Source organism: Montipora foliosa, chromosome 11 (genome assembly GCF_036669935.1).
Source record: "Montipora foliosa isolate CH-2021 chromosome 11, ASM3666993v2, whole genome shotgun sequence".
Classification (NCBI taxonomy): Eukaryota; Metazoa; Cnidaria; class Anthozoa; order Scleractinia; family Acroporidae; genus Montipora; species Montipora foliosa.
In genome coordinates, this window is record NC_090879.1 from 45,356,353 (window position 1) to 45,371,352 (window position 15,000).

General features: G+C 39.5%; 2 protein-coding genes across 2 annotated transcripts in view; one reads left to right on the top strand and one right to left on the bottom strand.

Moving 5' to 3' along the window:
• Positions 1 to 2,990, top strand: part of LOC137976023 (cathepsin S-like) — a 22,146-nt gene extending 19,156 nt beyond the window's left edge. The window contains exons 8-9 of the mRNA XM_068823271.1: positions 1,830 to 2,025; positions 2,111 to 2,990. Of these exons, the coding sequence (XP_068679372.1) occupies positions 1,830 to 2,025; positions 2,111 to 2,391 (477 nt within the window). The 3' untranslated portion in view covers positions 2,392 to 2,990. The remainder of the gene's footprint in view (positions 1 to 1,829; positions 2,026 to 2,110) is intronic.
• A 5,757-nt stretch (positions 2,991 to 8,747) lies between these two features.
• The window catches only part of LOC137976116 (counting factor associated protein D-like), an 11,349-nt gene continuing 5,096 nt past the window's right edge, over positions 8,748 to 15,000 (bottom strand). The window contains exons 5-9 of the mRNA XM_068823392.1: positions 12,892 to 13,103; positions 12,073 to 12,164; positions 10,832 to 10,990; positions 10,035 to 10,230; positions 8,748 to 9,440 (exon numbers count right to left, since the gene is read on the bottom strand). Coding sequence (XP_068679493.1) covers positions 9,085 to 9,440; positions 10,035 to 10,230; positions 10,832 to 10,990; positions 12,073 to 12,164; positions 12,892 to 13,103 — 1,015 coding nt within the window. The 3' untranslated portion in view covers positions 8,748 to 9,084. The remainder of the gene's footprint in view (positions 9,441 to 10,034; positions 10,231 to 10,831; positions 10,991 to 12,072; positions 12,165 to 12,891; positions 13,104 to 15,000) is intronic.

Sequence of the window (15,000 nt, forward strand, 5' to 3'; positions counted from 1 at the left end):
AATATGTTTAAGTTTGAAAAAAAAAAAAACGAACTTGTTGCCATCTTCAATATCTGTGACGTGCAACGATAGCCATACTGACGAACGAAATGATATATGAAAACACATCATCTATTGAACTGCGGATATGAAATCAAGTGAAGCTATGATCCTCGCAGTTATGAATACATTTTTTAGCAATTGCGTAGAGAAGCCTAAAAAATGCAGGAATTCAACAGTGTTTGAACCTATGACCTCGCGATGGCGGTGCGACGCTCTAACCAACTGAGCTATGAAGCCACTGATATTGGTCGCCGGTCATTTGTGGGAACCAGTGTTGCCCTAATGAATGAATCAAGGAACGAAATGATAACTGCAAGGATCATAGCTTCACTTGATTTCGTATCCGCAGTTCAATACATGATTCATTTTAATTTATGTATCATTTCGTTCGTTGATTCATTCGTCACGGGAACATTTCAACCCACAAATGACCAGCTTCCAACATCAGTGGCTTCATAACTCAGTTGGTTAGAGTTTCTCTCCGGCATCGCAAGGTCACGGGTTAAAACCCCTTGAAGTCCAGGATCTGAATTCTTCAGGCTTCTCTACGCAATTGCAAAAATTGCTTTTTCATAATTTTTTGTAACAGGGTAACCTTAAATACGATGGCCCAGGAGGGTCACAGTCCACTTTTAATTTTTCACAGTCCAGTTTTAATTTTGCGACTCGTCACCGGTTCTCTCACAGGGCACAGTTCTTTGTGTTACCAATACACAAAGTATCCTAAACACCTAAGGCCTAAAAGCTTTTGTTTAGGCCTAATTAGGCCTAAGGTTAGCTTTTATGAATGTTTAGGATACTTTCTGTATTGGTAAAACAATGACTTTTGCCCTGTGACCTGTGAGAGAAGTGGTGAAGACTCACAAAAATAAAATGGGACCGAGAATAAAACTTAACCTGGACTGGGAAAAATTAAAACTGGACTGTCAAAATTAAAAGTGGACTGTGCCATCGTACAATTGTCTCTTATAGACGCCAAAAATCCAGTTTGTTTCATGCAACGGGAATTGAACCCAAGAACCAGATAAGTGCGAGCTTCAACGGGATTGGAATCCATGACCAGTTAAGTGCCAGGATCACTTCAGTCTACATTTCGTCTATATCCCGCTCTTCAAATATGTACAAAATTATTCCATTCCTCGAGTCCTTTCACGGGACTTGCCTGCTCCTTACTGTGTGGCTTCATAGTTCAGGTTGTAGAGCACTGCACCAGCGTCGCAGAGTCCGTGGGTTCAAATCCCATTGAAGCCACCTGAATTTTTCAAGTGTCTATAAGATACAAGTGCTTAAATTTGTTCAGGAAACACCAAAACGCAGGCAATTTCAAAACCCCTTATTTTCACTGAACCCTAGAGCCAGTAAGAATAAATAACCCCGGGAACTCCGCCTTTAGGCTTGGCTAAATCTACATATTACCACAAGAAATATTGCCGACGATCGAATTTGCGTAAACGTTATTTTACAGTGTAAGATGGCGGCAGTGAAAATGCACGTTTAACTTACTTCGGCAGCAACGAAGCTAAAAAAAATGCATGACGGATTTGAAATGGTATCGCAGAATTCAAGCCAGAATTTTTCAGACTTTCATTCCGTGATTATTGAAATAACGTACGGAACTGGAATGATCTTAAATCCCTCACACTCTTTTGGATTGCTTTACTTAGTTGAGACCTACCAATGGAATTTCGATTATATTTTTAGGAAATCGCTGGACACTGTATGAAGAGTAATGAATTTAGAATAACTGCTACCGTCATTTACTATTCTTAATCTATTATTCTTTTTAGGAAGGTTTCTGTCACTGTGGTGAGTCAGAGAATTGTACAATCACTCACATAACAGGCTTTGTGAGAGTGACGAAGAACAATTCCGATTCCCTTAAATTTGCTCTAGCCACACATGGCCCAATAGCATCTTCGGTAAACTCGGACCGAAAGAGTTTTCGATTTTACAGCCACGGGATCTACGATGATACTGAATGTGGTGAGTTAACATATACTTTCAGTCCTAATAGAGAAATCAATTTAAACTTTTTTTTTTTCAAAATCAGTTGCTTTTTTGTTAACAGGGAAAAAGACCAACCATGCTATACTCACTGTTGGATATGGAACTCACAATAACATATCTTATTGGATCATTAAAAATTCCTGGGGAAAGCTATGGGGGGACGGTGGCTACATTAAGATTGCTATGAAAAGTGACAGGTGTGGACTCACAAATGGCCCATTATTGGCCATCAAAAAGGATGCTTCAATCGCGGAATACCCCTTCAAAACTCTTAAGAAGTCACCCAAGCAAAGAGTTAGGAACTTCTCTGAGGAGGAGTTGACTATTTTGCCATTTAGGTGATCAAGCGAATTCTGGCGTTAAGGAACTGAGAAAAAGGTTTGGAGGTCAGTCTGTTCTTCATGGTACTTTGATGGGTGATTTCACCCATGCGCAACAGAGACCAGATCAAGTGTGAAAGCATTATTGCTATCTGTGATGTGCGAGAGGCTGGCTTGTGATAACGCATCCGTATCGGAGATCACCATTAGTTTATTTCAGCACAGTGATGAAATTCTCTTCGTGAGACACCTTACACAGTGTGTAAGCACTGAATCACATGAAGCGTAAACGAAACTATTCAGTGGCGATTCCCTTCAAAAGCATTAGGGAGAGATTTCCGAAAAATTAACATAAGGCGATATGTTTGTCCTTTTTTTTTGTTGTTGTAAATTCCTTACTTTTATACTTCGTGTCCTTTTTATTACTATTATTTTGTTGTAAATTCCCTACTTTTATAGTTCGGCCACTTTCAAGGGCCATAACAAGTCAACTAAGTTTTACCTATGAAAGAGATCTACTCTGTTTTACACTCCTGAAGATCTACAAAACTATGATGGTAGAATGGTAGCTGACTTAACACAAGCATATACTGATGTAGAAATTATAAAGTAAATACATGTTGAAAAAAAATAATCCACATTAAAAATGTACTTTATTTAAATTCATGATAATGATGATGATAATAATAACATTATTATTTATTTATTTATTTCCCTTGTTGTCACTCGCTCTCAAGGGAAATAATTGACCAGGCCAGGAGCACCTTTTAGGCCTGTGATGTTACATATCAATAATAATAATAATAATAATAATAATAATAATAATAATAATAATAATAATTATTATTATTATTATTACTATTATTATTATTATTATTATTATTATTATTATTATTATTATTATTATTATTATTATTATTATTATTATAATATCGTAAATGGTTTGAACCCAAGAGTCATATCATAGTGAAGTAAAGTGCTATCGTCCGGGTGAGTGTAGTCCTGAGAAGAACTGTTTAAGATGACATTGACTGACGTTTCGACAACCTGAGAGGAAGTCATCTTGAGAGTCAAGAGATTTGTGTAACGTCAGTTAATACTATAAAAGCCCCGGTCGTAGATGTCATTGGTCAACTTATTCGTGATGCTATTGGTCGACTGTCAGTTGAGCCTACATGTAATTGGCTGTGAAGACTAAACAGTGAGTGGTGCATTTCGTTCCGTCTATAGTTCTAAGGTCTGTACGTGTATCGTACACGTCGGGCAGTACTATGATAGAGTAAAGCAGTGTGTTGTTTGTCTGTTGTTGATGTCGTCGATAAGTCGTTTGCAGGGTACGAGAAGTTGTATCGATTTTTTGGTGTCTGTTCTAAGTTAGCAAACCAGCTTTCCAGTACGAACCGTTGGTAGTAGTTAGTCGATTCTGTGGTTTGTCTGTAGATGTTGTTCAGACAAGCAACAATAATTGCTGCCGCAGTGAGTGAGCCTAAAGCAAACGAACGAGGCAGCTTTCTAATCGGGAGAACACATTTTTCTTAAAACGCAAGGGATTGTGGTCAAAGGCGCAAGGAATTGTGGTTATGCGCGAATGGAGGAATTAAGATGCGTGGTATGACCATTAGAGCCTGCTCTGTTTTTCATTTGGCTTTGTGTCCTCAAACTATAGATAGTTTTCACTGTCACGCAGCAAAAAAATAAATTCGAAATCGTTCAATGAAAAAAGCCAAGATCTTGGAATGTTGTTGGAAAGATCTTTTAACCACCGCTCTAATTCTCAGGTCCGTGCGGTACATCGTTACTGGGTTATTTGTCGAAGCGTTACACGCAAGTTTATAGAGTTTTCTATGGAGACGCCACGTTGTCTGCCAATATGCCGTCCCGGTAATTAACGAGAACATCTGGAGTTCACTTTACCAAGAAAGCGCTCACTTTTCGCTAATGAGATAGAAATACATGTGTATGAACACATCTCTTAATGTACTTGGAAAGCTCAAACTACTGATATTCATAGGGACAGACATTTTTTTCAACGAAATAGCTTTGTATCATGGTGCCATGCAAGGTGACTATTCGTAAATCAAAATGCTGAATTGGAAACTCGTAAGAAAAAAGAAAAGATATATCTCTAGGGTTTCGAAGGAAGCAACCGTGGACAATATTCCTGTCGGTGTACGTTGGATCAGTGGCTTGATCTTATCGGCGTAATTACAAGTTGAGAAACTAAATATTTTGAGCAAGAGCCGATACAACGTAGATTTGATTTTAGTGGTCTACTATATTTCGGCTGGCCATACCAGGCTTCTTCTGGTACAGTGAGAGTTTATATTGGAATGCTTCTATGTACATAAGTGACTCAAATAATAAACTGAAATTTAATACGTTTCTTCGCGGATATTAAGACCCTTGGGATCAATTGTCCTGCCTTTTGAAATTTAAAAAAAGCTTCCCTGGCCTTACGGATACAGTCTCTGTTAAAAAGTATGTTCAATTTCCCTTAGATAAAAGTTCAGAAGACCTTGCGATTTTGATTTTAGAATTTGATGACATCAATGTCAAAACCATGCATGAATTGATTTCTTTCCTCTCTCGAGTGGGGTCCAAAAAGACCTAATGATATGATAATCATCAAAATCATAATAATACTAATAATAAGGGCGAACACCGTAACCTGTGAGCCGTGGAGTAAAAAAGAAAAAATTAACTTAAGTTAAAATGCAAGATGCAAAATCTATGTACATATATAAAATATATAATATGCAATATGTGGGCTCCACCTCGACTGAATTTAAAGTAAGATTCCGTAACCACAAGTCGAACATGCTGAAGAACAAAAGAACTTGTGAAGGCTATCCACTATAATAACTCTGAACATGAAATTTCACAAATCAATTTCATCATTATCGAACAAATTAGGTCTTTTGAAAATTCTTTACATCTTGAACAATTGTTACTCACTAGGGAGGCCTATTGGACTGCGCAATTATTTACCCTTAATCCTCATGGTCTTAATAAAAGGCGGGAATATAGATCGAAACACCGCATTAATTACTACAATTGAGTAGTTGTGAGTTGACATTTTCCCAATACGGTGCATTTTTATCGATATGTCACCTATAGTTCTTTATTTGTTTTTGATTGTTAAATCTATGTCACCTTGTAGCTTTGACCTTTGTTTTGTTTCGTTTCCTTAATTTCAATATTTCTGCTCTGTATATATAAGCTGCTGTTTTTGTGATTTGCACTCATTGTAAATAGTTTTTTTAGTTTTTAATTTTTAACCTGAAGAAGGCCGAACGGCCGAGACGTCGTATTAAACTTCGTCCAGAACAGTCAAGAGTTTGTCTCTTCGTCGCTTTTCCTTACGTACACTTAACTACAAATTCGCGTCGAGACATTGTATCCTGTGGATCCTCTTACTGGGAGTTCATCGTTAGGTCAACCAACCGTACACTGCTTTATAATACATAATATATATATGATATCCTAAAAAGCTACGTTGTGTGTACGGTCCTCTCTATCTAAAACTCGAAATGCAACCTTGAATGTCCGGGCGATATTGACTGCCCTCTGCATCTTTCGCAATACGTCTGTGCTTCTACCTCCCACGAGCTCACGCATCGTGACATCCAGCTCCCGTGACCACTCCCTGATGGCACCCATTATGATGGTATATTGCTTCACCTCGTATCCTGGGAACTGCTGCCTCAGTTCCCAGCAAAGTGGTCCGTACTTAAGGGTCTTCCCCTTCCTTTCTTTTTCGATTTTTAACCCACGGGCAACTCATTTCCAGAGTCACAACTCTCTTTCACTTATGATTTACAATACGTGCATCCACCCTATTGCATCTTACCGTGTTGATTGGCGTATACAGGGACATCCCAATAAGCTTTAACTTTCGCTGACTCACACACAGGCTTGGGCTTGTCGGATGAGTGCCTGGGTGGTATCTCGTCTATAACTCCCTCATCGTACAACAGCTCGTAAAACAGTACCTTCAGCGTTGCGTCGTGTCTAGAGAGATACTTGCTCTGTGCCAACACACTACATCCTGACGAGATATGAGCCACGCTCTCTGGGCCCTTGCCGCACAATCTGCACCTCACCTCACCTTCCGCGCTTGTGTGAATCTTCTGACTCGTGTATACTCGCGTTGGTAAGAGCTGCTCCTATAGCTCAAAGAGTGCAGCGATTATGTGTGATGGGCTGTTCTTCCACTCTGTGAGCCACCAGAAGCACCCGTCCGTACTCAAACTCTCATCCCCCAGGCTGGTAGTCACTAGACGTTCTTGCCATTGTTGGTTTCTGATCTCATCCTCTAACTTCTCGATTTGGAACTTCCGCACCTCCGTCTTGATCTTTTGCACGTATTCCAACTCCAACTCCAACCCAAACTCCTCCGCGCACTTAGCCACATCTTTAAAAATGGACCTACGTCCCGTCCTGGCCGCTTGCTCTTCAAACTCCCGTACCATTTCCAGGGCGGGGTCTTCATTACCATGGGGTCTGACTGCACCTTTGATTTTCGTGGCTTTGTACTCCATTTCAACAGAACTCAGTCTCCGCCCTCCTTTACTTATTGGCATATACGACAATGCAATCGAACTACATGGGTGTCTACCCCCACTCTCGACAACAATCTTGCGCGCTTCCCTATCTATCTGCTCCATCACTGGCCACTGTTGTGTCCACATAATTATTATAAAGACAGGAGTGTTTTACTGGAAAATACAGCTTTTATAAAATTCATACGAAACTACTTTCGGACCCGAGTGGCGTATTTTCATATCCTCACTAACGAGGATATTGATGACTTCATTTCGCGCCTTTGGATTGTTGTTTCTGCAAACAATCAGTGAAAAATGGTGAGCGAAAATTCCCTCTCTGAGATCCAAGGAAATGCTAACACGAAGAGTAAAACTTCATAAAACTTAAAATTATTCAAGGAGTTCCTTCCAAGTGACCAAGAAATGCGGAAATTGAAGTAATTCCTGCCTCCGAGCTGCAAAAATTTGCTCGGTGCTAGAAAGAAAAATGGTGAGTAAAACACTCCTGTCTGTATACTAAAAATAAAATTACACGTTAGCTGGAAGATATGAATTTTATGTTCTCGTGGCCTCGTGGCAAGAACAATATCTCACTCGTTCGCTGCGCTCACTCGTTCTTGCCACTCGAACATAAAATTCATATCTTCGACCTAACGTGTAATACCCTCTCTATATTAATTCAGGGCCGTAGCCAGTACAAGACAATCTGAGGCACGTGTTTCAGTTCGACTCAGTCATTGTTTTTCGTAACTCTTTTCATAACGCTGGATCCCGGTGCTGTCTTTAAATGCAGAGGAATATGGAACACCCTAAACACCTGCAAAGAGAATTTAACGATGGACATTGCCTCAGTCTTTTTTTTTTTTTTTTTCTGGCTACGGTAATTAATTTGTATAAGGCCAAAACCAAATATTTCCAGGGCACGAGACAGTACGTATAACCTGCATAAGACAAAAAGAACCTAAATAGAACCGAAAAAAGCCGAACTCATTTGCAACTGTACCAATGTAATATCATAAACGTGATCGTAAGAGAGCGCATGCTTGAACAGGTAACGTGCTGCAAGTTGCTTTCAAGATTGCTCAGAAAGCGATATCATTCCTTAATTGTGATCGATGGGAGGTCGTTCTACTGTTAACAGAAAATCTCCGTTTTTTTTCGTATTAGAAGAGGGATGGCGCCAAACCATTGAGGGCTTTGTATTTAAAACGTATAATTTTCAAGACAATACAGCCATTCCGTGGTCTCTCAATTCACGTTTTTCGTTGACATGCCGCTACTGTTTATCCCTGACAAGACGAGTAGCACAGCTCTCTACAGGAAAGATATCGTTGACGTCACCTACTGTCATTAATGTGCCAACCCGAGCCTCATTGGCAGTTGAAACAAAGGGTCTTTTGTTCCGCTGGTTGGCACATTTGAATAACTATAGCAATATACGTTGTATCAAATTCTTCGGAGGACCAAGGAAAAGCACAGCACAAGGATCTTTGTTCCTTTCCTTGACAAAAATTGTCTGATGTGGAACAAAAATTAACAGAACATTCAAGTTAGTTGAGTTACTGCAACAATTTTCCATGTGTGCACCACTCAACACCCAGTTACATGCCCTTTTAGAAAAATATTGAAGAGAATTTTTGCTGCTTATTAATTAGTCCAATTACATCATTTTTGTACTAAATCGGCGTTGGATGGGTGTTTGAATGAAAATGAGACACATGAAAGAATTACAAAGCTTTATTGGAAACGAAACAGTCTTTCTACAAGGATTTGAGCAGTTTTAAATTAAAGATGCTGCTACCAAAAAAGTCAATTCTCAGTTGGTGAAATAAAAGGGAAAAAAAAGGAAAATTAAATTGATCATATAAGAACCCGCAGCCGAACTGGTCTAAGTCCAATCTGTGTCGCAAACTTTAAGGATCAGAGAAGCAACGTTAACCTGTTTGCTATTTCAGTCAGTACCACTTCCCTATACTCCCTGCCCGCTGTCAGGGCCGGCTTCTTCGCGTACTTTTAGCAATAGCAACAAGTGTCAAAATACAACCAAAACAGACGCTGAAAACTAATTTCGTTTCAAGTTTTTTTGCATTTGTATAAAATTGTAAATGTGAAGTAGTCCTTGAAAAAAATTCTAAAGATTAAAGAAAAAAATGTTTAGCTATACTTTTTTTTTAAGAGCTTTCACGTGGCTTGCCAAATAGCCCATCATAACCTATCTTAGATCTCTTATAATCAAACGGCGACAGCTTCAAAGATGTCACGTTAAGTTCTTTCTCCACATCAACAAAGCTCTGTTTCTTCATCCTCAAAAATGGATAATTGCTGTCAGGGTCATCTACGTTTGTTGAATTCATTGACACAAATATTGGCTCATTGGTTAACACTCCGCATAAATTGTTCTTTCTTGCTATTTTCACAAATCCTTCTTCACCCCAGAATTTTCCCCAAGAATTCTTTACTATCCAATATGGGGTTCCGTTTTCCTCTCCATAACCAACTACGACTACTCCATGATTTGTCTTTTCACCTGCAAAGAAGAAAAAAAAGAAAACATCTGATTCCACACAAATTTCTTGACTGCAATTGTAGTTTGCCTGACGATGTCTGGCTGTTGGAGCAGAATACAGTAAAAAAGCTGTCTTTCACTCGAAAAAATTGGAACCTAAATACGGTTTTTATGGGTACTTACAAAATTGATTGATTGCCTTTGGTTCATGACTCCGACTACGTGGTTTGCATTTGATCGTATTCAACGCAATGAAGTCGGAGTCTGAATCGTTAAAATTTCTTACAACTTTTCAATCTCGATCCCAGAGCTCTTCTCTTGACTGAGGGAGAGAAGAGGTCTGGGGAACCCTGAAAACAAACTGTTTTCTCGTTGGTTTTCGTGAAGAACAATCAAAAGCGTCTCTAATTGGTGCATTCATGTTAGCACGAGGAGTGACCAGGGGCCGTAAGGTTCAAATGGGCAATTTTTGCCTACAAGAAGCCTACGGTGCATGTTCTCCACGACAGAGTTTCCCAGAGCCTTGTGTCGATCCAAGGCGCTGGTGACGAGAATGACGACTTTTACGAAATACCTCAGGCACAATCATTGCATTTGCTCCTGGATCTGACTTACTGCATTCAGGATCGTCGTAAACCCCAGAGCTGTAAAACTTTAAACTTTTTCTACCGACGCTGATGGCAACTGATGCAGGACCAAACCTTGCCAGTCCTTGTATTAAGGCATTTTCATCAAGTTTCTTCACTGTAACTAGCCGTTGGAACTTCACGACCTCGCAATCATCGTCTTCTGCACAATGGCAGTAACCCTCCTAAAAAAGATGCCCGGTACGTTATTATCAAACACTTACGAAGGCGAGTCGATGAGATGGCGTTTGTTGGTACTTATTCTTACTATGATATTCTGTCATCATTTTAGTATGGGATCTATGAAAGGATTTTGGTTGATGAAACGATGACTTCTATTTTACAGCTGTTGGAAAATTCAACTTTGAAATAACATTTGACGTCCTTGCTATTAAAACAAGAAGCACGAGGAACCGAAAACATATTAACTGGCTCGTTCTGTTGTAAATCATTCTTCCTTTCCTGTTCTTCGTTCTCATGTGTAAGCCTATGAAAGGCAATCTGGGGTTAATGCATGTTTTCCGGGTTCAGTTCGTTCGTTGTTCTCGACTCTTCTACGAGGGGTTTTCCCGCGGGCCATAATCGTTTTTCCTTCTCATATTAAAAAAAAAAAAAGGGAAAATAACAATTGTTTTGACCTGCCTGAATTCTGCTTCACAATTTGAGACAGGGAGGGTTGCAATATCTAAATAGTCTGGCAAAGTCCCACACAGTGTAGTTTAAGTGCAGTTGAGTAAATAAACGGAATGCTCTGGGGCATCATTATCGTCATTTAGGAATGATTACCTGAGCAAGGTATCTTCCATAGCTATGACTGGACGCCACACCATGTTTGCGAGCCCACACAAGGGCTTTCCATGAGAAACCACCTCGGCAGCCACTATTTCCAAATCCCCAGCTACAGTCCATCAACTGCTGTTCCGAGATGTCGACCAGTTTTCCTGTCTAATCAATTAAATTTTCTTTAAATGTTCTGCAGGACGGTCATCATGGGTCATTAATTAGATTCGTATTCGACAGTGGCATCTAATACGAAGTTCGTAGTTGTTATGGGGCTTATAGTTCCTTCTCATTAGCAACTATAAGCTTTTGTATAGACCAAGCTTTCTTTTCCCCTCGCACAGCTTTCACAGCCTATTAACACTTTACCGCCTTTTCTCCGGGATCAAATCCTCCACACCCATTCAGTAACATCAAACATTAGCAATGCATTTCATCGACTGTGTATCCACTCATTCCAGCTCCATATCTCAACAGAGACGTTTGTCCGGTGCCTCACTCTTCAGTTCAGTTATGAACTTTCACCATTTTTGGGGCTGAACGTCAGGTTGTAAGGTAAAGCAATGACTTTGACAAAGTTATTCCTTAACATGACAAAATGCTTTCCCTAACAACGCAGCCCCATCCAATGATAGAAATTGAAAAAAATATTGGCGGTGTTGCCCTATTAAAGTAAGTCGGTATTACAGTTGATTTCTCTCGAAGTCAATGTATCCAAATGAAAAGTCGCTAACGGAAAACGTCAGGTAGCAGTAATTTGCCTTTTATCGACAAATAAAAAATGAGCTAAACGCAAACTCGTTTGATTTTAGCTCATTTCTGGGCTATTGTCCACAAATATGGAGAAACGCCGTGGAAGAATGAGACAAGTTATGAGAATGAAAGAATTTTCAAGATTTATGATGAGCAGTAGACTGCCGTTTTCAGTTTGCCGTTTGATGTAGATACAATGCTAAATCTCTATTTTACAACAATTGCTTGAAATGTCGAACTGAATTTTCGCTTCAACGTGGCACGCAACCAATTAGATTGTAGACAACGCTTGCTCTTTTTTGCGTCACGATCTTGGTCGCGCTCTGAAATAAACACTTTCTTTGACGCTGAATATTGTGCTAAAAAACAAATCGAATGTGGTTCAGCGTCGTCTATACTCTTATCGAAAACGATATTCTTCATCACAGAGGTCACAATGTTGTGGAGTCGCTACACAGCCACGATTTCTTAATTATCAAGAAGTCGCTGGTGACCTGGATAGCATAAGCTCCTTCAATTGGTCCAGTTGAGGAAAAGGTCCAACATGAGCCACAAAGTCCCTGAGCCTTGGAAGGAGTAACGGCACCTTGAACAAACGAAAACGGTTAAAGGATGTTAGGAAGATTTTGTGTACATACTCCAAGACAATCGAGAGATTTAGCACCGCGTTACGTGAAACGGCAAACGAAAAACGGCATGCTGTTGTTTGTCCTAAAAGCACGAAAATCCTCTTGTTCTAACTATCATCTCTCGTTCTATAAGTTGCTCGATATCTGTAGCTAACGGGCAGAAATCGAAATCAGATCAGTAAAGTGAAACAAGTCTCTTTGATTTTATGAGAAACACAACCTTCAGCCTGACGTTTGCCGTGTGCGGTAAACGCGATTCTTAATCTCTCTAACGCTTTTTTTTTTTTTTTCATGATTTGAGTTGAGTTCATTGCCGAACAAGGCCAACAAGGACAGAAACAGCGAGTTTTGTTTTCTTTTAATTTATTCGTGAATCATGAGAAACACTGAGTGAAATACTAGCTGCTGGATGAAATAACCACACCAAGTTTGTTCTCAAAACAAAAATAACTCGTCGCCTGAATCCGATCAGTGACATCATTTCTCACGCTATGGACATCGATATTATTAGTCCTGAATTTTTCAGGACATTATCAACCGCCGTAAGCGATTACTGTGTCTTTTCATGAAGTATTACCTCTGACATAGAGGCTTGGACCATTAACATTTCCAGATCTCCTTCGTTCACTATCTTGCCTAACGTAATAAATAATAATAACATTTCTTTCATCAACATTTGCGTACCGTATTCCCGCCAATCCAGGGAGTTAGGCGGTGGTATGGTTGGTATCTTCAGTCTTGCCTCTGGTATTTCCTGTTTCTTTAGTGTCTCATCTCCTCCACTTGGGTCTATCAATAACCCTTTGTACATTTCAAACTCGTCATCTGTGACGTCACTCAGTTCATTTGGTTCCAGGGTGAAGTTGAGGGCTGCTCTGTTCTTTGAGTTTATAAACCTGTTAAAATGTTCGCAGCCATTGGCTTTAACATGAATTAGCACAGACCTCATTTACTTTACGAAATGTATGTGATTTACATTGCAATACGCACTCTTGAAGTGGTTTATTTTTTGATGATGAATAGGTCATGCTCGGAAACTTCGAGTACTCCTAACTTGTAGAATGGAACCCTTGACTTTCAGATTACTAGCGGGACTGCTGTAACGCTAAGCTTCACATGAGGAGATTCGTGGGAGCTTTGTTAGTAACCTGAGTGCAAGTGAGATACGTCTTAAATTTTGGCATTCTAGCAACTGTATAAAGAGAACATTCTTCTACGTGCATCAAATTTTGGAGCTGGAGTTCACATGAACGCTGTTGTTATTTGCATTGAGGCCTAACATCTTTCCTAACCATATCAAATTCAATGAAATGTCAGTCAGACAGGTATTGAGAATGAAGATTATTATCAGCATAAGATGTGTGATCTTAAAATAACACCAATTTCGCATGACTACACAACAAAGAACACTATGTTACTAGTAGTACTATAGACCTCTTTCATAATGGCGGCCAAATAAAATACTATTTTGTTTTAATGCTAAGAAGCCTTTTTAGCCTCGCTACGACGAGCAAATTTCAAAAGAATGTTTGTTTCAAAATGAGGGCAGTAGGTCTAATTAACATAAATACAAAAGAATGTAAAAGTGGTCTATAGACAGTACTATACTACTATTGGTATCACCTAACTAGTGGACTAATGCAAATCCTGCATTTTGATTGGCTACGTTACTAGAGGACTATTATTAATAATCCTCGAATAGCGAAAAGCGTGACGCTTTCTTATTCCCAATTAAGTATTCTTTAACTTGCATTTGCTAACTTTATTATTGCCTTTTCTGTCCGACTAGTTGGGTGATACTAAAACAATTAGACCCTTCGCCCTCAAGGGCCACGGGTCAATAGCCCATTCGGCTTCGCCTCATGGGCTATTGACCCGTAGCCCGCAAGGGCTACCGGTGTAATTGTTAATTCGTACCGTAGTACTTTAATACTACTAGTCGCGTTTTGATCGTAGGAAGGAAAGGGTAAAGATCATGCCTTTATGTTAAATAAATGGTTGGCAACCAATCTCTAGAGACACAGATGACAATGCTGCAATATACAATTGCTGGTGGACGAACAAAAGGAGCCAATGAGAGATCTCTTGTTTTCGTCCACTGGGGCTACGATGTAACGTAAAAAGTACATATGCAGTGTAATATCAGGTAAGCGGTTTCGCCGGGCACGTGGTGTAGGGAATAAAGCAGTGTTCTCTGCATCCGTCATCTTGTGTGTGTCAGTTTATCTTTGCGATAACACTTCATGCACAAATCGCTGTTTTCAGCAATCCCATAATACAGTTCATTTTGGCGGGCTATTTGCATTAAAACATTGGATATCCACTTCACTGAAGCATGACACAGTCCCAAAAATAAATAGCTTGTATTGTTTTTACTTAAAGACCACTCAAAACGTATTGCATGGGGGTAGTCGGTGCCTCTCACCCTAGCGAACCTCGTTTATGGGTTCAAGTCCTCTTGCTTCGTTAATTTCCATCATCATTCTCATAAAAAGTTATTTCGGTCGTTCAAAAAGATATAACACTGTTTGTCAAAAGAATTACAGATATAGGAATAAAACGCAAACAGCGGTTACAGACATTTGCTTGAAATGCGCAACTTTTATAAAATTAACGATTCGTATGTTACAATATACATCATCAGAATTGATGCTCTGTACACTACTTTTGACCTGAAGGAAGGAGCTAGTTTATCCTTATAAGGGAATCAAGTCTTTTTGCCATTACAAGGATAAACTAGCTCCTTCCTTCAGGTCCTCCTATTGAAACTAAAATGACCCAAGTCAAATAATT